General features: G+C 44.5%; 1 protein-coding gene across 2 annotated transcripts in view; it reads left to right on the forward strand.

Moving 5' to 3' along the window:
- The window catches only part of EEA1 (early endosome antigen 1), a 278,411-nt gene that overhangs the window by 43,666 nt on the left and 211,776 nt on the right, over positions 1–22,969 (forward strand). The window contains exons 2-3 of one of the 2 annotated variants that reach the window (XM_073554267.1): positions 12,386–12,472; positions 13,292–13,420. In XM_073554267.1, coding sequence (XP_073410368.1) covers positions 12,386–12,472; positions 13,292–13,420 — 216 coding nt within the window. The remainder of the gene's footprint in view (positions 1–12,385; positions 12,473–13,291; positions 13,421–22,969) is intronic. The other variant, XM_073554268.1, reaches the window with a different exon arrangement.

Consider the following 22,969-nt stretch of genomic DNA (forward strand, 5'->3'; position numbering starts at 1 on the left):
CGATGCTTCAAATCGCTTGGAAAGTGCTTGAATATCGCACGCAAAAATCGCGGCAAAATCGCGATCATAATCGTGGTGAAATCGCGTGGAAAAAACAGAGCGATTTCTGGGAAGGAGTCTGGTTTTTAGTGTCCGGAATAAAACGCTACATGGGCACATAGCCTAAGGATTTTGCGCACAAAAATGCAACACAGTTCGTTTTTGTGCGCTCGGCGCAAGCGCCGGCAAAATCATGCCAGCGTACCCAACGCTAAATATAGGGTACGCTGATCGCATGCAGCGTCATGCGATCATAGGAGGAGCTGACCGGAGGAGGCACGGCCGGGGCGGAGCTTAGGTGGAGGGGCGGAACTTAGCGGTGGCACTGTGCTGCGCCTCAGAACCCTAGTCTGAAAGTAGCCTTAGTAATGGAGAGTTGTCTAAGACACCTATCGATTAGTAATCCTATAGTTATGTTATAAATAAACAATGATTATCAAGAATAGAGGGGTCCCCATCATGATTTTTAATTAAAAAAAAAAAAGGCGTGGGGTAATATTTAAATGTATTTATTTTTTATTCCACTTTGCTTTGATTTCTGTGTAGTACATGAAGGGTTAAAAAAATTCTGGACAGCAGTTTTAAAGTATTTGAGGGGTGCGGTTCTTAAAATGGCTTTGGGAAGTTTCCAATATATTGGCCCCTCAAAGTCCATTGAAATCTGAACAGGTCCCTTTGGAAACAGGTTTGTAAATTTGTTGAAGAATTGAGAAATTACTGCTAAACTTTTTAACCATTCTAACACACTAACAAAATAAAATGACCCTTAACTCTTTCACCCCTGGGTCATTTTCCGTTTTTATTTTTTGCTTCCCAGAGCCATAACGTTTTTATTTTTCTGTCAATATGGCCATGTGAGGGCTGCTTGTTTGTGGGACAAGTTATACTTTTGAACGACACCATTGGCTTTACCGGTGACCAAAAAATTGCCCACACAGAAAATTGCCAATTGCATCATCACAAAGTTTCAGATCTATGATATTTGAGGTGCAACGTGAGAATGTTCACATGATATGTGAAAAATGCCCACAGAAAATTGCCCACAGACATGCATACCCACAGGAAAACAGTAGTGAGTTATAGTTGAGATGCTCTGCAGGACAGAGAGTAGCATAGATCTATTGGTTAAATGCTCTGCAGGACAGGGGGATAGTATGCAAGTATACGTGAGATGCTCTGCAGGGCAGAAGAATAATCTAGAATTCTAGGTGAGATGCTCTGCAGCACAGAAGCACATTTGCTTCTGCTTTTTGAGGGCAGGAGTCATGATAATGTTCTGTTGGTTCTTGAACTACGTTGTCATCTTTTGTTTTCAGAATTGAATGGCACTTTGAAGAGCGATGCAGTCGGCATTTCCAAGTCACCACTGCATTGATAGTATGAAATGCAAGATATTCAAACCCCAAGTAAATCATAACTTTGTTGTTCCTCTGGCTAGAATACTTTAAATGAACTCAAAATACACTTTTACTGAAAAGAAATTAAAAATATGGGGATAGAGCTATTAAAGTACATGCTTTAACTAACCAAAACACAATTGGCTGGCACAGCAGGAAAGTCATTGTTCACTGGGGTTGTACCAAAAGATGTGACTGGATTGCCAATTTGAAACAATGGGGCTGGGGGAGCGCTGGAAGGAACATGTGAAATAATGTCAAGGAAACCCAGTTGACTTCCATGGGCTCCATTGAAATACAGCCCAACACAGACAGCAAAGAAAATGCAGAATGGATTTCACCACAGGTCTCTGGGCCCAGCTTACTTCTCTGGGTTCTACAGGTTTGGTTCACTCATATCTAGTCCCAGAGTACAGATTCTGTTCTTACGAGCTGTCAGTCCACTGTGCTAAAAATGATTCCACTCTGTGTGGTGTGTATGAGCCTAGAGACCCTTATTCAAATCCATTCTGCATTTTCTTTCATCCTATGCCTGCCTACACCTGCAGTATATGTGTATGATACATAACTAGTATCCGTTCACTCTTACTCTTGGTAGTCATAAGTGGACAGGGAAGGAAGTGCAGGCACCAGATTCACTGCCACTGAAATCAATAGGAGAGTGGCGCTGCTCTGGCACTTCCGGGTCCTCTGTTGGTCAGTGACATCACTAAGGAGACACATGGGTCAGTGGGTGCTTTTGTCTGCTAACCTGGCTGTCTTTCGAGAGCCCACAAAAACCAGGGCTCATGCCACTGAACGCCCGCACTCGATCCCCACAGGTAGGACACCACTCAGACAACACAGGGTGCGGGGAACACACATTGGTAAGACTATTGGTTCACCAACAGAAAAAAACACAGAGGTGCAATGACTGTTTTGAAGGCCACGAGCAGGCACGGGGGAACAGATGCCTTCTCCTGCTGGATCTCCGTCCTCACCGAACACGCAGATCCAGATGACATACATGGTGTTGCAGAGACCCGTCGGGTCCCTGCACTGCGATACATGCTGCACGCAACACATGCAGTGGCTGTGAGCTGACGTCGGAGGTGCAGCCACAGGGAGCGGCACATGACAATTGCGCACACTCCGATGTCAGCTGCCGGGCTTTGCGGTGGATAGAAAACACATTGGGCGACGTGGGAGCAGAGGAAAGGTGAGTGTGACGAACAGCGGACCGCTGTTGCCAAATTGCGGCGGACAGCGCAGCCTGTGCCACCAATAAGTGGCGATCCCACCACTGACACGGGTTTGTCAGCGGACGGAGGGACGCGACGCACTGCCGGCACACAGCTATCACAGGCACAGTGGGGGCTTATCTTGGTTATCCCACCACTGACACCATGTGTCCAAAATATACAGCAAGCTAATCTCGCTCTAACAATTTACCGCAGGGGGGTATTTTGGATGCCCCACCACTGCTAACCACCTTCCAAGAACTGCGGGGATTTATGTATATCCCACTTTCTCAGTTCCACTTTGGAACTCTCAGCTCTCCGGTGCCCCCCTTACCCTCAGGTCAGTCAGGGAACTGCACCTAGGATAAGTAGTCGCCGGATGGGCTGCTTGTTGTGTACGGGCACTTAGACTACTGTAGTAAGGGAATTATCAATGCTGTGGCTGCAGCCCCTCTTTCAGCATGTAAGACCCGTCTGTACTGCCGGCTAGCCTAACCAACCGCACACACCACGCTGCCACCAGCCACGCTTTACTTAATCACAGAGTTAATTAAGAGGGTCCGTGACAAACCCCAAATTAGTAGCGATTATCTAAAAAGGGCGCATAGTTCGTTTCTTAGAGAATGGAGACAGAGCTAATAGATTTTATCATTTATTCCCAAAAGGGCAGTGATTACATAGATAAAAGTTGCTATAAATTGAGACATCGAATATGTACAATACAAATATAACATAAAGGTATTAAAAGACAGAAAGCAACACTCACATGTGCTTAGTCGGTATCAGGCAGACCATGTGGGGGAGAAGGCGGAGCCACACGTCTCCACTCATCTGCACGTCTTGTCAGCACGGACTCTGTAGCTCCAACTAACTGGAATTTGGTTGGGAATACCTTTATAGTCCAGGATCTGTGACCTCACGAAATGGGCGGTCTGGTGAGGTCCAACCCCCCTATCTCTAAGTTATGATTCTTTACTAAAACTTTATAATAACCATATCTTCACGAGGGAAGTTCGCACAGACACATATATGGTATCATTGTTTGTGATTCATCGAGTAGACTCCATTAACACCAAGCATGCCATAATTAAGGCACTCCATTTGGGAGCAATCCATATCTCAGTTTCTGGAGAGGTTATAACTGTGAAAATTAGGAATTAGAAAGCTGGCCTCGTGCCCTTCGCAGACATGTGGGTTTTATATCTCTGTCATGAGCGAAGCGCACGCTAGACTTCTTTAATATTTCCTATACCAGTATTCAAACCTCGTGGTATCAGAACAAAGGGACATCCTTTCCACTTAGCTGTGCTGGGGGTGGATGGGGGAAGAAGGAGGCTTCGAGAGGAAATGCCCGGTTTCCTGTTACCAGCAGGCAGAGGGGGGGAGGTGAGGGGAATGCTGCAGCTGACAGTCTACAATGTCCTCAGAAGGAAAGGGGAGATTCTGGAAGGTTCCAACAGAAAACATCATACCTTACAGACATTTTACATTACAGTGAGTAGAATGTTTTAATTATGCATTAGGGGCAGAACGGGAACACATACACTAGGATTGGGGACTATATATACCAGCATTGGGACATATACTGTATACCAGGATGGGGGACTTTTTACTACATAATGAAAGGGGCAATTCATAAGTCTTTATAGAATTTAGAACACTACAGGGGCCCATACATCTGACCAACGTGTGTGTGGGGGGGGGGGCCAGGTCCAAATTTGGCAATGGGGCCCATCGGACTCCAGTTACACCACTGCAAAACCATTCGTTCTCAGCAAGTACACAAGGTGGTACAAGTGGCATAATTTCACCTTTCTGCTGTGCCTTCTGGGCTTCCAGGAACAGCTATCTCTGCCAGCAGCTCCCTGCTTTTGGTGGGCTCCCACTGAGATGATAATGTATTAGAGGTGACCTGCAGTCCCATGTAACTTCACAGATAATACAGTGATACTTTTGTGAGTACTGATAGCTCCTCTGGATCACACTGCTGCTGGTTCTGCATGTGCTGCTGTTTTAGGCTGGTGGGAGGAGTAAGGCAGAATCAGTGAGAGATGAGAGCAGACTATATCTATCTATTGCTGATAATGACAGACTGCTACAAACACAGATGTTCATTTTTGCAGTTTTGCACTAGACCAACTGTAAATCACAAGTTAATCACATCATGTGACCATTCTCACCTTGCACCTCAAAAATCATAGATCTTAAACTTTGTGATGCTGCAATTGGCAATTTTCTGTGTGGGCATTTTTCCTGTAGGCATTTTTCTTGTGGGCATTTTTCAGGGAACCGGTTTTACCATATCATGTACTGGAAAACAGGAAATAAAGAGCAATGAAATTGCAAAAAAAAAGTGCAATTCCACAACTGTAGTTTTTTTTTTTTTTTTTTTATAACCATGTTCACCAAACTGAGCTACCGTTATGATTCTCCAGGTCATTACGCGTTTGTAGATGCCAAACATGTCTAGGTTCTTTTTTTATTTAAGTGGTGAAAAACAATCCAAAAAAAACTTGCTTCATTTTCCGAGATCCGTAGCGTCTGGGTAAAGATTTATTTTTTGCGTGCCGAGCTGACGTTTTTATTGATGCCTTTTTAGTGTAGATCCAATATTTTGATCACCCGTTATTGTATTTTAATGCAATGTTGTGGCGACCAGAAAACTGAATTCTGGCGGTTTAATTTTTTTTTTTTCCCCTTGCTACGCCGATTATCAATCGAATTAATTCTTTTTATATATTGATCGGGCGATTCTGAACTCTACGGTACCAGATATGTGTATTTTTTACTTTAATTGTTTTATTTTGAATGGAGCAAATGGGTGAATGAAATTTTTTTAATATTTTTAAAAACATTTTTTCTTACTTTACACTTGCTTCAATAGTCTCCATGGGAGACTAGAATCTGCGATCATCTGATCGCTTGTGCTACAGAAATGCTCACTTGCTATGAGTGTCGACCTCTGGGTGGAGCTTATAGCAATCTGGCAATGACAACCACAGGGGTCTCCTGCAGATCCTGGGTTGTCATGCCCAAACATCGTCGACCCGCAACTGGAGTTGGGGGGGCGTGGCCTAGCGCTGATGTGAGCAGACGCTAGGCAAAGGAGCTCTGCCATCAGCTTTATGTAATATCCTTCATCAGGCCGCTTTAGCACTGATCTGGGCACATCTATCGGCACAGTAAGTGCTTAAGAGTCGGGAGGAGACGCCGGGAGTACAGAGAAGCGCTGAGATGGGAAGGAGGAGGCAGAAAGATATCGGGGAGGACGGCAGCGTGACTGCACAAGATGGCGCCGGGAAAGTGGAGGAGGCGCGGAGACAGTCTGAGAGCTATGATAAACGGTCACAAATCCTCCAGAAGTTGCAGCGCTTTGCAAGGGAGGAGGAGGGGGACACCGGAGAAGGTACTGTGCTGGAGGGGGAAGGGGTGAGCGATGAAGCCACAGGAGACGCTGATAACAGGAGAAGAGGGGGAGGGGAAGTCGCTGCCCCTGAATGTATGTCTGAGAAGGAAGACAGTGGAGCCGATGATGAGACCCCTGAGAGAGAGCCAACCCTGAAAGATGTCTTTATGGTGGTGTCGTTTTGCAAAAAGACACTGACTAGATTGAATAGCCGGGTTGATAAGATCAAAGAAGAAATCACTGGCATTAAGGAGGCACTGAACAAGACGGATACTAGGATGGGTGCTGTGGAAGAGAGGGTGAGCACCACTGAGGATTCTGTAAACAAAATGCAGAGAACTCAATCCCAGCATGCTCAAAAGATATCAGAAGTGCACTTAAAACAGGACAATTTAGAAATTAGATCAAGGAGGAACAACCTTAGATTTGTGGGCTTTCCAGAAAAAGCAGAGGGCAGTGATCCCACCGACTTTATTGAGCAATGGATTTTATCCAAGATCGGCAGAGATACGCTCTCCAGGGTGTTCGCAGTGGAGAGAGCACACCTTGTCCCCCTACGACCCCTCCCACCGGTTAGTCCTCCCCGTACTATGCTGGCCAGGATACTAAATTGCAGGGACAGAGAGACTATCCTCCGGGAAGCCAGGAGGCTGCAGGACCTCACGTTTAATGGAAGCCGTATTGAAATATATCCGGACTATTCAGCAGAGGTCCAGAAAATGCGGATGAAATTTGGCGAGGTCAAGAGAGGAATGAGAGCGCTGGGAGTGAAGTATTCTATGATGTATCCTGCCAAACTGAGAGTAGCAGCGTTGGGATCTGTTCAGTTCTTCCCGACCCCAGAGGAAGCCGTCAAATGGATAGAGAACAATCGTTCCAAGTTGGGAGCAGAGAGAGACGGAGACGGATGAAGTAGTGACTCTCGGACGTATATACTTTTTTCTTTTTGATGTGGTGCCCTGAGGTACCTGTTTTTTTCAGAACTATATTTAGGGGTATTGATCCCCGGGCGTTTTTGATGATTCTTGCAATATCCTTGTTAGAAAATGTTATTCGGCCTGATTAGTATTGATGAGCATTCTTGTTTTTGATGGTGGGAGTGATGGACGCCAGAGGAAGGAGACTCAGTGGCTTTATATGGGTCTGCAATAACTGGGGGCTGGCTGTATCCTCTCTCGTTGGAAAGAGAGAATCGGCTAGATTGGGACAGAGGGGAGGGGGGGGGGAGTGGAGGGAGGCAGGGGGGGCCTTGTTATGGGGTAGTTCATATACTGCAATACAATATAGTGACCACAGGAGCTCGGCTATATTTTATATTTTTAGGACATAATGAGTGGTGATGCAAAAATTCTAAGTTGGAACATACGGGGAGTGTCTGATCCAAATAAAAGAGCGGCAGTTATGGCAGAAATTAGGAGGCATAATCCAGCTATTACATGTTTATTGGAAACCCATTTGATTAAAGGAAAGGAAAACTGGTTGGAGGGGAAAAAATGGATCACTCGGGCCTATCACTCTATGTATTCAGCTTACGCAAGGGGAGTATCTGTACTGATACACTCTCATACTCATTATGAAGAAATTGATTCTTGCGTAGATAAGGACGGACAGTTTGTGTCTCTGCACTGTCGAATTTCTGGAATATGCATGATTGTGGTGGCCCTCTATATTCCACCCTCATATTCGAAAAAGAAATTGCAGGAGATTTTTGAGTGGATTGGAGGGAGAGGGGATTATCCAGTGCTAATATTAGGAGACGTTAATAATGTTATGAATGAGTTTTGGGACCGGGCGGGTAATGGGGGTAATTGCCCTAGGAAAAACAAGATGACTCCATTTGGGATATATGTTAGCGAAATGGATATGATAGATTTATGGAGAGTACGCAATGAGGGGAAGAAATGCTTTTCGTGTTTTTCGAGTTCGTATCACACTTTATCACGAATAGACTTAGCACTGGGTAATAGGGGCATGGACAGAATGGTTGGGACGGTGGAATACTTACAGAGACTTATCTCCGATCACAGGGCAGTTGTGGTTAGTCTGAGAGTGGGAATGGGGAAAGGGAAGAGAGCAGGGGGGACAATTCACCCGGAATGGCTCAAATGTTTAAACATGGGAACTATTAAAAATGATATTGTTGAGTTTTTTCAGTTAAACGAAGGTACTGCGGATCCACTTATTGTATGGGATACCATGAAAGCTTACTTGCGGGGTTTATTCATACGAGATATCTCGAGACAGAAGACACGAACGAAGCAAGTGAATCAGGAGGCAGCAGATAGGCTTAGTAGGGCAGAGGAAGAAATGATAGTTAGACCCAATGCCGACACCCAAAACGCATTAAAAGAAGCACAAGAGGAAGTAAATAAGTTATACCTACAAGGGATAGATAAGAAAAGGGCATTCCAAAAAGCATTGTTCTATGAAGAGGGGGAAAAGGTGGGACATTTATTATCAGTGATTACTGCAGCACAGAAAAAACCCTCACAAATATATGAAATTGTCACTAAAGATGGGGCAGTCCATAAGGATACCACCGGGATATTTGAGTGTTTTAAGGAATATTATGTTGAACTGTATACCTCGGAATTGAGGGCCTCGGATCTGGAGATGGATAGATATTTACAAGAGATAGAGCTACCTAAGTTAGATGATATTGATAAACAAAACTTGGAAGAATTATTTACTGTGGAAGAGGTAGAGAAGGCTATCCTATCATTAACAAATGACAGGTCACCTGGATCTGACGGGATCCCAGGAGAAGTGTACAAAGAATTAATAGAAATTGTAGCACCCAAACTTAAGCACGTACTTGAGGTGGCAGTAGAGAAAGGGGTATTGCCAGGATCTATGAGGGAGGTTGTAATCGTGGTGATTCCTAAGGAAGGGAAGGATGCCTCATCCGTAGAATCCTATAGACCAATCTCGTTATTGACATCAGATGTTAAAATACTAGCCAAAATGTTGGCGATAAGAATGTCTAGAGTTGTCCCCAAATTGATACATCCAGACCAATCAGGGTTCTTACAAAATAGATCCACCGCCATTAATCTTCGAAGACTTTTTTTGAATATTCAGATTCCAGCAGATAATAGGGGGGGAAAGGGTGGTGGTCTCACTGGATGCACGAAAGACATTTGATAGGGTAGAGTGGAAGTATTTATGGGCAGTACTGAAATGTATGGGATTTGGGCATAGATTTATCTCCTGGGTTAAGTTACTGTATGTAGACCCGAAAGGATATATTAGGATTAATGGGGAGACTTCGGAGGCATTTGGGTTGTTCAGAGGAACTCGTCAGGGATGTCCATTGTCACCGTTATTGTTTGCTGTAGCGATGGAACCGTTAGCGATTAAAATTTGTAACTCCAAAGAAATACAAGCTTTAGATATGGGGAATTGGAGGAAAAGATCGCCCAATACGCGGATGATATACTCCTTTTCTTAAAAGACGGCGGAGAAGCACTGACTGAGGTCATGGGCCTTATAGGGAAATTTGGATACTTTTCCGGATTGAGAATTAATTGGGACAAGACATGTATCATGGGGATTGATAGAGAGCTGGGAGATCAAGATGTGGGGGGGGTAGTTAGACACTTGAAAGTAGTTAAGGAATTTAAATACCTCGGAATATGGGTATCTATGCCTATATCTAGATTTCTCAAACTAAACTTGGACCCATTACTAGTTAAATTTAAAGTTAGGATGACAGCGTGGTGTAAGCTAGTACTATCAATAGTGGAGAGGACAAATCTAATTAAAATGATTCTGATGCCTCAGTTGATGTACGTCCTCCATAATGCCCCGGTTTGGATTCCCAAGAAAAATTTTTACAAAATTAATACCATTTTTAGAGAATTGATTTGGGGGAAAAAACAAGCAAAAATTAAATTGGAAATACTGCAAAGGGGGAAGGAAGAGGGTGGGTTGGCGGCGCCAAATCCATGGATATACTTTGTGGCAACGCAGGGGCAGCACTTTAGGGGTTGGCAAGAGGAGGGGGACTTGAGCGTTATGGGGAGAGTTTTGGCCCAACTGACCAACAAGAGAACATTGGTACAGAGTCTAGAAGCAGGAAACTTTGGGAGATTAGGGAAGGACATGCCCACATTTGGACTAATGCACAAAATATGGCAACATATCAAAATTCTTAGAAGAGTTGAGGAATTGACGACATACACACCTATCTGGGATAATGTGAACCTTTCTGAACTATACAAACTGAAGGACTTTATTGATTGGGAGAGGAGAGGTTTGCAATATGTGTGGCAACTATTGGAGGGGTCTGAGATCAAGTCTTTTACTGTTTTGAAAGAAGAGTTTGGACTCCCATGTAGTGGGGAATTTCGATATTTTGGTCTCAGGCATGCATTTCAAGCGCAGAAACAGATAATGAATATGACGGTGCAGAGGGATGTGGTATTGGACTATGTGTGTGCGTCCGGGGGTACGAGAGGTGTTATATCTACCATCTATAGAGATTTATTATATTCTTACTTGACTGGGTTTCCTCTAACAGTAAAATCTAAATGGGAGAGAGAAGTGGGGGAAATAGTAGATGATACATGGGAGTCTATTTTAGAGTATATACCTAAACTCTCTTTGAGTGAGCCAGGTAGGATATCGCAAATATATATTGTACATAGAACATATAAGACTCCAGAACTTATGAGGAAAATGGGCTTGAGGGATAATGCGGAGTGTCCAAGATGTGGGTATGAACCTGCGGGAATGCTCCATATGCTTTGGTCTTGTCCAAGACTTTCATTATACTGGGAGGAGGTTATAGGGCTTGTTGAGAAGATATACCGATGTGATATAGGAAGGGACCCAGTAACGTGTGTGTTGGGGTATGTGGAGGAGGTGTCGGTGGGGAATGCCTATAAGTCCATCATAGCAAAACTCTTATATATTGCCCGTAAGCTGATAGCTCAAAAATGGATCGATGCTGAACCCCCAACGACTGGGGAGTTTGTTATCCGTGTGAATAACGTAATCCGATTGGAGGAGAGAATTTATAGAAGGCGACATACGGAAGCTCACTTTGAAAAACTCTGGGCCATGTGGTTACAGTGGAGACAATCACATTGAGAAAGTCTGTATTGCAGTTGGGAAGGGGGGGGAGGGAGGAGGTCGGGTTAGGTTATCTTTTCTTTTTATGACGGGGAGGAAATTGAATGTCGTGTATTCTTCTATATGCAATGGAGATGATTTGAAAGCTTTGCTTGAATGTAATTATAACGACATTTGAATATAATAAAAATCTTTGGTTTAAAAAAACATCGTCGACCCGTGGTCATGGTGATACAGGCGCCAATTGGCTGAAATAGTGATGCTCTTCAGGCGCGATCATGTTAAATGCTGATTTCAGAGATTGACAGCGGCATTTAACAGGTTAACAGCCACGGGTGGATCCCGATTACACCCACGGCTGTTAGGGGCACATGTCAGCTGTTCAAATCAGCTGACCTGTGCCGAGAAAGATGTGGGCTCAGCACCCGAGTCCACATCAAATGGAGAGACCTGATATGCGCCATACTTGTACGGCACATGTTTTGAAGGAGGTGAAAAATGATGCAGATGTAAAGTAGACATATGGGAAATATTAGATATTATTTTGTATGGCTTTAACAGACTGGTCTAGGGATTTAAATATTGAAATTTTGAAAATTGCAAGGGTTTTTGTTCAAATTTTTCGGCAAATTTCCGATATTTTCACAAATAAGCGCAAGCCATGTCAAACAAATTATACCACCATCTAGAACCTCAATATGTCACAAAAAAACACCTCCGATTCAATTATTACCACACCACAAAAAGTGATACTGGTCAGGTGTCTAAAATTTGACCTGGTCAATAACGTCAAAATTGGCTTTGTCACTAAAGGGTTAAACCACCACTCCCGTGTTTTTTTTTTTTTTTTTGTTTTTTTTTTAAATTTATACACCAAAGTGGTATCACGAATGCATGTTCCCTACCCCTAGTAAAATATTTACCAGCCGCAGTCTTCTGCTTTGGTCTCGTTCCGCCATGTTGTGACTCCAGCTTCTAACTGACCACAAGCTCTAAAATCGGTTCTATGAGGGCTCCCTTCTGGCTCTCGTGGGTTTGCAAAGAGTAGTGACTACCGGCTCGCCCATCAGACACTAGGTCACAGCTAGCAGAACAGGATAGGAGAAGCACCGAGAACAGAATAAAATGGCAGCAGCTACGGGCTAGTAACATGCACTAGTGACACCACACTGGCGAAGAAATCAAAATAAATTCTTTCCTTGCTCCTTTTTATAACCATTTTACTACTTTCTCTCTTTTTATTTTAGACTCCTGGGAGAGTTGGAGCTCAGAATGCGGAATCTGAACCTTCTGCAGCTCCTGGAAACACTGTTAACAATGAAAGCACTTCAGAGGTAAATTACACATATGCGTTATAGCTTGCCATTATCAAGTCCTAATGCGTTCACCTGAGAATATGTACGCCAGATGGAGTTTTTCACAGTTGCCTGTGTAGACTTTGTGTCTGATTTCATATTTTGTGTGTCAGGTAAAGGCTGACCATTTTAGAAAAAGTGGTGAAAATCTGTCATGGACAAAATCACCAGTTATATGGCTAGTTATGTTAGCTCATGTTCTCTTTTTCTTCAGTTTTATATTCTAACGTAATGTAATTCTTTATGTGCGCACTACTCTTCAGCCTCCCAGCATCCCGCTTGATTGACAGTTGGGACCATCAGCATTGTTTCTCTGTTGACCACAACCGTGCGGTCTCTTTGATCCTACTATAGCTTTGCCTCTGCAGCATCATCAGTGGAGCATAGAAGCACTAAAACGGGCCAGGATCAAGAGCTAACAGTGTGATCTGGCTTTGTTAGGGCAGTGCTTACATGCTTTCTTGGAAAGAGCTTGTAAGCAGTGCGCTCATTGCCTAGAAAGACAGTACAACGCTGCAGTCTAGCAGAGGTGGACCCTTTTCTAGATAACAAGCTTTAAGCAATATAACAATTTTTTTGATCTGGTGACGAGCAATAATATAATAAGTTGCTTGTTTTTTTTTTTTACAAACTTTTTCCAGTTATAGCTGTTTTTGAAGAACCCTTTAATCGCAAGGTGTATTTGAGAACCTGTTTTTTTTTCACCCAAAATCTGTCTCTTATTATTTGTGGTCCTCATGAACCTGTAACTTCTTCCTTAACTTATTGAGCATGGCGTTTTATACATTCGTCCTACAGGGATTCATCTGTCCTTTATGCATGAAAATGTATATCACTGCCCCTGAGCTCGCTGAGCATTACGAGAGCGAGCATGTGGAGTCAGGAACAAGAAGACAGCAGCCATCCAGTGATCCTCCCGACGCAACTGTGGGTCTCTATATTTCATAGTTGTAGCTCTGCTTCCTTGCTTCTGGTGTGTTTGGTTCCTCCTTCAATCAAATCTCCTTGGCTGAAAGCCAAAACTATTTCTCCAGCTCTGCATGTTGCAGCTTTCCTTAGATATGGTGGGTTTTCTGTGGCTCTTTTTGTTCTCTGAATCTATTGCAGATCATTTTGTTTCGGTGACGCATTGCAGCGTGTGATTGTCTCCTCAGGGTTTGGAGTGAAATAGTGTTTGATACTTTTTTTACTTTGTTTTATTTACCATGTTGCAAGAAACAGCAATAAATTAGTACAAACCATGTATGCATTTGGATAAGCGATCATGTATAAAAACATTTTGTTACAACCTGGAAAAATGTACGAAATGAAATAGATGCATTAAACTGTCAGGCTAAATAAGATATCTAGACTGATTAATAGAGTCCCACAAGAAAAAGGCCAGAGAGTACTAGGTGCTTGATCTCTATCCTGACACTGATGGCAGTAAAAATAATGCACAGAAAAAGGAAAGAGGAAAACAAAGTTAACTATTGTGTTACTTCAGGGTCAATGGTTAAAGACTCAAAGACCTCAAACCTTGCAAAATGTAGCTTGACACGCTCTATTATTAAATATGCCTTTCTTGTATTATATATCCGTATTGACCTGAGCTTTCCATCTATAGTGGGGGGGGGGGGGGGAAGTATTTAATCAGCCACCAAATGTACAAGTTTTCCCACTTAAAAAGATGAGAGACCTGTAATTGACATCATAGGTAGACCACAACTATGAGAGTCAAAATGAGAAAACAAATCCAGAAAATCACCTTGTCTGATTTGGCAAGATTTATTTTTAAAATTATGGTGGAAAACAAGTACTTAGTCACCTAAAAACATGCAGAGATTTCTGGCTCTCATAGACCTGTAACTCATTCTTTAAGAGGCTCCTCTGTCCTCCACTCATTACCTGTAGTAATGGCACCTGTTTGAACTTATCAGTACGAAAGATACCTGTCCACTACCTCAAACAGTCACACTCCAAACTCCGCTATGTTGAAGACCAAAGAGCTGTCGAAGGACAGCAAAAACAAAATTGTAGCCCTGCACCAGGCTGGGAAGACTGAATCTGCAATAGGCAAGCAGCCTGGTGTGGTGAAGTCAACTGTGGGAGCAATAATAATAAAATGGAAGACATACAAGACCACTGATAATCTCCCTTGATCTGGGGGTCCACGCAAGATCTCACCCCGTGTGGTCAAAATGATCACAAGAACGGTGAGCCAAAATCCCAGAACCACACAGGGGACCTAGTGAATGACATGCATAGAGCTGTGACCACTGTAACAAAGGCTACCATCAGTAATACCCTACACCGCAAGGGACTTCGATCCTGCAGTGCCAGATGTGTCCCCCTGCTTAAGCCAGTACGTGTCTGGGCCTGTCTTAAATTTGCTAGAGAGCATTTTGGATCATCCAGAAGAGTATTGGGAGAATGTCATAAGTTCTGATGAAACCAAAGTAGGACTGTTTGGTAGAAACATAACTTGTAGTGTTTGGAGGAGACAATGCTGAGTTGCATCCAAAGAACACTGTTCTGTCCTCATTAAATGAAGCAGAATTCATGTAGCTTATACAGGCAGCTAAACCGCTATACCGGGGTCCAATAAGGAGACTTTAGGTTGAATCTGTGCTTTATTGAACTTGATGGTATATTGGCGCGGTGAAACTACAAACAAACATATAAATACACTCAGTCAATGCAGGGTACATAGGAATACATAATATACATAACATACATCATCTGCACTAATAGCTAACCAAGGGAGCTAACTAAGCAGGCTAATATGAGACAGGAATTGGATACAGGAAACATAAGTACATACCAGCGATGCTGTCACAAGGGGAGAAGAGAAATGAGATGCTTCCTGAATGCAGGCAGAAGGAAAATGGTGGATTGGAGGGAAAATGGGGGCTGAACTAACCATAAACCTTTGCAAAAGGCTACCAGAGTGCATTGCAGCCTTACCAGAATGCATTGCAAATGGAGGGAATGGCAAAATGAAAGTAAAACACAAAATAACATTACAGTTATGATTCTGGTCACTAGATGGAGCCAAAAAACACTGTAAACATTAATAAGCAGAAAAAATCAGATGTTGAATTAAATGTTGGAGACAGAACACTCCCTGTTTGGCATCAAACGGATGTCACTATTCTTTTTCTTTGTAGACAATAGGACCAGCTCAGTTACTTGGCTGGAGAATGTCTTAAGTTTAATCCCTTTGGCCATCCTCAGTTTGACTTTGTGGACGTTGCCATCCTTACTCAGGAATGTTGTGGTCACTAGACCAAGTGGCCACTGGTTCCGATGGGCCTGACAGTCTTTCACAAGGACGAGGTCACCAATCCTTAGATTGAGCCTAGTAGATTGCCACTTCGTACGTGGCTGCAGGGTAGACAAATATTGTTTGTGCCACCTGTCCCAGAAAGTATTTGCAAGACTTTGTACCTGTCTCCATTGGCGCTTGTAGAGGTCCTTAGCATCAAAACCTCCTGGAGGGGCACTGGATAGTCCTGTTTTCTGGGTGAGGAGAGTAGCTGGAGTCAGTGTATGAAGTGTAGACAACTGAGGGCAGATTCCAGCATCTGAGTCCTCTCTCACTAGTTCAAAGGTGTCTGGAAAATGTTCCTCAGTGTATAATAGTTTTGGTCCTGAGAGCCATGTTGTGCTTCCTAGTCGACTTGCGTCAACCGCTCTCGTTGCGTGATCTGCAGGGTTTAGGTCCATGGGAATGTAATGCCACTGATTTGGATGAACTGATCTCCTAATTCGTAGCACTCTGTTGTTGACATAAACGTAGAATCGTCTTGTTTCATTGTGGATGTATCCAAGGACTACTTTGCTGTCTGAGTAGAACTTTGCTTGTGTCAGGTCGATGTCCATCTCGGATGCGATGAACTCTGCTAACTCAACAGCTAAGACTGCAGCACAAAGCGCTAACCTGGGTATAGTGTGCTCTAGCTGTGGAACAAGTTTGGCCTTCCCCATAACGAATCCAATGTGGCTCTGACATTTGGAGTCCACAGTTTTGAGATAGGCAACAGCATCAATTGCTTTGACAGAAGCATCTGCAAATACGTACAGTCTTTGGCTTTGTATTTCTGTAGCCAGCACAGGGGTGTATGGTCTTGGAACATTCAGGTTGAAGAGGGCTGCTAAAGAGTTCTTCCATACTTCCCACTGGGTTCTCTTGTCAGGTGGCAGAGGTGCATCCCAGTCAGATGTTTCCTTAGTTAAGTCTCTTAGTAAGGCTTCGCCTTGTATAGTAACAGGTGCTGCGAAACCCAAGGGATCGTACAGGCTGTTGATGGTAGACAGGACACCTCTGCGTGTGAAAGGCTTTTCTTCCTGGCTGACCTGAAATGTAAAAGTGTCTGACTGTAGATTCCAGAGAAGCCCGAGGCTGCGTTGCATTGGTGTGGAGTCTGACCCCAGGTCCAGGTCTCTTGAGACCGTTACACAAGTCTTGTGAAGGGAATGCTTTCATGAGTTCTTGGCTGTTTGAGGCTATTTTGTGAAACCTGAGGTTAGAGCAAGCAAGCATCTCTTGGACTCTCCTGAGAAGACTGATGGCAGTCTCATTTGAAGGCATGGCTTTCAGACAGTTGTCAACATAAGTCTTTTTCTATTAATTGTCTGACATCTGATCCGTATTCTGTTTCTCCTTCTAGAGCTGACCTTTTGAGTCCATAGATGGCGACTGCAGGTGAAGGACTATTGCCAAAGATGTGCACTCTCATGCGATACTCTGTGACCTCTTTAGTAGGATCATTGTCTCTGTACCAGAAGAATCTTAGGAAGTTCCTGTCTCTCTCTCTCTCGCAAGGAAACAATGGAACATTTGCTGGATGTCAGCGATGAAGGCAATGGAATCCTTACGGAAGCGCATAAGTACTCCTAGCAGTTTGTTATTGAGGTCTGGTCCTGTCAGTAGATCATCATTCAGAGAGACATCATCAAGCTTAGCACTGGAGTCAAATGCCACTCTAATCTGGCCCAGCATTCTTCAGAGTCTTTGAGAGTGGGAGCTAGCTCTGCATGACAGTTTTCAAAAATCTTTGACATGTAGGAGAAAAAGTGATCTTTCATCTCCGGTTTCTTTTGCAGATTATGTTTAAGAGAGGAGAAACGTTTCAATGCTTGATTTCTGTTGTTTGGTAGACGTGGTCTGTGGGTTCTGAAGGGAAGAGCTGCAACCCAGCTGTTGGTCTCATCTTTTACGAGTCCCTTGTCCATTACCTCTAAGAACAACTTGTCCTGTACCGACATTGCTACTTGGTTGTCTTGCTTAGTTCTCTGGAAGACTGTGCAACCCCTACTGATCCTCATAGCTTCCTGACACCATACTGTTGTCATGAGTAAAATCTATTAAATGATTGGGTAGTTGGATGCTGTGGGGTAGTTCCATGACATGGAACTCGTTGTTGCAAGGTTGAAACAGAGATGTGTGTCCTTTCTCCAATGTATTTGTTAACATGCTTGTCACAGAAGATGGGGCGTGCATATGACCCAAGCATACGTTTCCTATTATGACCCATCCTAGGTCTAGCCTTTGGGCATAGGGAGCATTGTGGAGTCCATTGATGTGACTTTTCACTTTATGAACCTGTAGGATATCTCTTCCCAATAGCAATATTATCTGAGCCTGATGGTTGAGTTCCAGTATAAGGTGTGCTATGCGTTTTAAGTGAGCATGATGGATTGCCACATCTGGTGTAGGAATTTCAGATCTGTTGTCTGGGATCTGATTACACTCTATGATTGTAGTTAGTGGTAGGCAGAATCGTTCGTCTAAGGACTCGGTTTGGTAGTCAGTGGCTTTTCTAAACCTGCTGTTGTCACAGTACCTGCACATGTCTTTAGTGAGTATGGGGTGCTTGGCCCTTTGATGTTGAATAGGTTAAAGAATGTTGCTCTAGCCAAGGATCGATTACTTTGATCATCCAAGATAGCATACAGTCTCACAGCTTTGTCTCTATGACCCTTTGGGTACACTCTGACGAGGTATATTTTTGAACAGGATCTACTGTCTATTATCCCTTTACAGACTTCAGTACATTGTGAAGTGATCTCTGGCGTAGCTGTATTAGTGCTCCTTTCCTGCCGGCATGCTCACTGTCAGCTGGAGTGTTTTGTGCACTCCATGGAGCTGGGCCAGGGTGTAGGGCAGTGTTATGATCTGTGGTGCCACATTCTGTGCATTTTACACTGACCTTACAATCCTTGGCGAAATGAGTGGTGGATGAGCAGCACTTGTAGCAGATACCGTTCTCTTTCAGGAAGCTTCTGCGATCTGGCATAGATTTCCCCCTAAAGACTCTGAATTTCAGGAGATGAGGCTTCTGATGGAGCGGGCACTGCTTGTCAGGGTCTTGTACCTTTGTCTCTGTTTGAGAGCCGCCAGCAGACCTGTAATTGGAACTTGGAGAAGAAACGCAAGTCTTGTGCACTTCCACAGATGTTCTGCGTGGATTTGCAGCTGGTGACGGTGTGTCATATGACATTGCAAAGTTAAAGCTGGGATCATTTCTGATTGTCGCTTGTTCTTGTATAAAATCTACAAAAATGGAGAAGGGAGGGAATGAAACGCTGTGTTTGTATTTGTACGTGGAACCACGTGTGAGCCACCTCTCCTGTAGATTGTAGGGCAACTTTTGGACTATAGGGTTAACACCTTTAGCTGTGTCAAGGAATGCAAGTTCTTGTAGGTCATCTTCACATTTGGCAACTAGGACTTCCTTTAGCAGGTCAACTAGTTCTCTAAGTTTCTGGAGACGCTGTTTAGATATGTTAGGAAAGTCATCGATTCTTTTGAACAAGGCTCTCTATTACCTCTGCTGAGCCGTGACACTCATCTAGCCTCTTCCAGATCTCTTTAAGGCCAATTTGAGAGTGGTTTATATTAATGTCTCTGATCCTTACTGTGTGTTTGACTGACTCTTCTCCCAGGTATTTGACTAAGGCTGGTTTCACATTAGCGCTTTTTAAGCGCACGCACGGCAGGGGGTAGCTCCGCCCCCGAGCCGGCTCTCTGCCCGGCGTGCCCGCCCCTTGCTTGTAGCGCCGCCTCCTAGCGCACAGCGGCGCCTGCGATCGGCGCACCCTATCTTTAGCATAGGGTGCGCAGATCGTGCGCAGGCCGTGCGCTAGTTGCGCTTTGACCTGCGCTGCGCACTTTTGACGGTGCGCCGTGCGCGCCAAAATCCGAAAAGTTTGATTTTGGCGCGCACGGCGCACCGTCAAAAGTGCGCAGCGCAGGTCAAAGCGCAACTAGCGCACGGCCTGCGCACGATCTGCGCACCCTATGCTAAAGATAGGGAAGGCCGCCGATCGCAGGCGCCGCTGTGCGCTAGGAGGCGGCGCTACAAGCAAGGGGCGGGCACGCCGGGCAGAGAGCCGGCTCGGGGGCGGAGCTACCCCCAGCCGTGCGTGCGCTTAAAAAGCGCTAATGTGAAACCAGCCTAAGAGGTCTATCTCTTCCCTGTGTTGTAGCCCCAAGTCTCTAGTGACATTTTGGAAGGAAGCTTTCCAAGCTCTGTAACATTCAGCGTGGTCAGTGAATTTCACGAGTCCCTTGGCAACCAGATCACGTCGTGTGAAGAACTTGGCAAATTCTGTTGTGAACCGGTTGTCAGCAGAGTATACTGGTGATGGGTCTCACTGATAAGTGATGTGAGGTGCGTTCATACCTGTTAGTATCCTCAGGGTGGCACCAGCCTGTGTCATATTGCTTCGGTCTGACTTGTGGTGTGTCAGCAAGGTGATTCACGTTGGTTACCTGGTGAGGGGCAAGGTAGTCATTAGCAGAATTTTTTTTGCTCCACGTTTTTCTGGAGCTGAGCCTCAAGATGACTCTCGCTCGCTTCACTGGATGTGTCGTGTTCTTGGTTATAGTTTGGATCAGGAAGTTTATTAACATACTGCGTTGTGTGTTGTGGCGAATCTTGCAGTGACAACTTCAGGCTTGACGTACTGCTTCGGCTATGCAGCTCAGGGTTGTGCTCGGCTTCTAGTGATTCTGCTTCGGCTAGTGCTGCAGCAGCCTCTCTTTTTGCTGCTAGGCTCTCTAAGGCGGCATTCACGCGTGCCTTCTCTAACTGCGTCTTTCTCTCTTGCTCATCACTTTCTTAGCATAACCTCTCTTGCTCCTCTCTTTCTATGCGTGACTTTCTCTCTTGGTCTTCTCTTTCTATGCGTGACCTTCGCTCTTGGTCTTCTCTTTCTATGCGTGACCTTCTCTCTTGGTCTTCTAAGCGTGCTTTCTCTAATTTAAGTTCCATCTCTTCTACAGCAAAACTTTGACAATGACAGAGATCAAACGTTTTCTGTAAGTCTTCACAAGGTTGGCACACACTGTTGGTGGTATGTTGTTCCATTCCTCCATGCAGATCTCCTCTAGAGCAGTGATGTTTTGGGCCTGTCGCTGGGCAACACGGACTTTCAAATCCCTCCAAAGGTTTTCTATGGGTTTGAGATCTGGAGACTGGCTAGGCCACTCCAGAACCTTCATATGCTTCCTCCGAAACCACTCCTTCGTTGCCCTGGCAGTGTTCATGGGATCATTATCATACTGATAGACCCATCCATGTTTCATCTTCCATGCCCTTGCTGATAGAGGTTTGCACTCAAAATCTCACAACACATGACCCTATTGATTCTTTCATGTACACGGATCAGTCGTCCTGGTCCCGTTGCAGAGAAACTGCTCCAAAGCATGATGTTGCCACCCCCATGCTTCACAGTAGGTATGGTGTTCTTTGGATCCAACTTGGCATTCTATCTCCTCCAAACACAAGTTTTGTTTCTACCAAACAGTTCTACTTTGGTTTCATCAGGTCATATGACATTCTCCCAATACTCTTCTGGATAATCCAAATGCTCTCTAGCAAACTTCAGATGTGCCCGGACATGTACTGACTTAAGCAGGGGGACACGTCTGGCACTGCAGGATCTGAGTCCTTGGCGACGTAGTGTGTTACTGATGGTAGGTTTTGTTACGGTGGTCCTAGCTCTTTGCAGGTCATTCACTAGGTCTCCCCGTGTGGTTCTGGGATTTTTCTCACCATTCTTGTGATCATTTTGACCCGACGGGGTGAGATCTTGCGTGGAGCCCCAGATCGAGGGAGATTATCAGTGGTTTTGTTCAGTGAGGGAAATAAGTATTTGATTTCTTGCTGATTTTGTAAGTTTACCCACTGACAAAGACATGAACAGTCTGTAATTTTAAGGATAGGTTAATTTTATCATTGATAGAATATCAAAAATAAAATCCAGAAAATCACATTGTATAACTTATATAAATTTATTTGCATTTTGCAGTGAGATATAAGTATTTGATCCCCCTACCAACCATTAAGAGTTCTAGCTCCTACAGACCAGTTAGACGCTCCTAATCAACTTGTTACCTGCTTTAAAGACAGTTGTTTTACATAGTCACCTTTATAAAAGACTCTTGTGCACAGACTCAATCAGTCAGACTAACCTCTACAACATGGGCAAGACCAAAGAGCTTTGTAAGGATGTCAGGGACAAGATCATAGACCTGCTCAAAGCTGGAATGGGCTATAAAACCATAAGTAAAGGTACTGTCACACTAAGCGATATCGCTAGCAATATCGCTATAACTTGTGACGTTATAGCGATATTGCTAGCGATATCGCTGAGTCTGATACTTACCAGCGACCCGCTCCCCCGCTGGTTATCGCTGATCGCGCGAGAACATTCAGGACCGCTTCTCGTCGTCAGCTTCCTGCGGCAATCCTGTGGAGCCGGGCGGGAGGACGCAGGATCGCCTAGTGTGACAGGTAAGTAGCGACCCCCGTCCCCAGCGATGTCGCTGGTGAGATCTGCCTGTTTGGCAGCTCACTAGCGACCACTTAGCGATGTATCAGCGATCCTGACCGCGTCATATCGCTGGTCGGGATCGCTGGTACATCACTAAGTGTGACAGTACTTAAGGGTGAGGAGGAGACAAGAAAATGGAAGAAATACAAAATGACTTTCAATCGACATCGATCTGGGGCACCATGCAAAATCTCACCTCGTGGGCTATCCTTGATCATGAGGAAGGTGAGAGATAAGCCTAAAACTACACAGAAGGAACTTGCTAATGATCGTAATGCAGCTGGGACCACAGTCACAAAGAAAACCATTGGTAGCAGATTACGCCATAAAGGTTTAAAATCCTGCAGTGCCCACATGGTCCCTCTGCTCAAGAAGGCACATGTGCAGGCCTGTCTTAAGTTTGCCAATGAACACCTGGATGATTCTGTGAGTGATTGGGAGACGGTGCTGTGGTCAGATGAGACAAAAATTGATCTCTTTGGCTTTAACTCAATTCTCCGTGTTTGGAGGTAGAGAATTACTGCCTATGACCCAAAGAACACCGTCCCCACTGTCAAGCATGGAGGTGGAAACATTATGTTTTGGGGGTGTTTCTCTAAGGGCACAGGACTACTTCACCGCGTCAGTGCGAGAATGGATGGAGCCATGTGC

Source organism: Dendrobates tinctorius, unplaced genomic scaffold (genome assembly GCF_039654945.1).
Source record: "Dendrobates tinctorius isolate UK_male_01 unplaced genomic scaffold, ASM3965494v1 ptg000209l, whole genome shotgun sequence".
NCBI classification, from domain to species: Eukaryota; Metazoa; Chordata; class Amphibia; order Anura; family Dendrobatidae; genus Dendrobates; species Dendrobates tinctorius.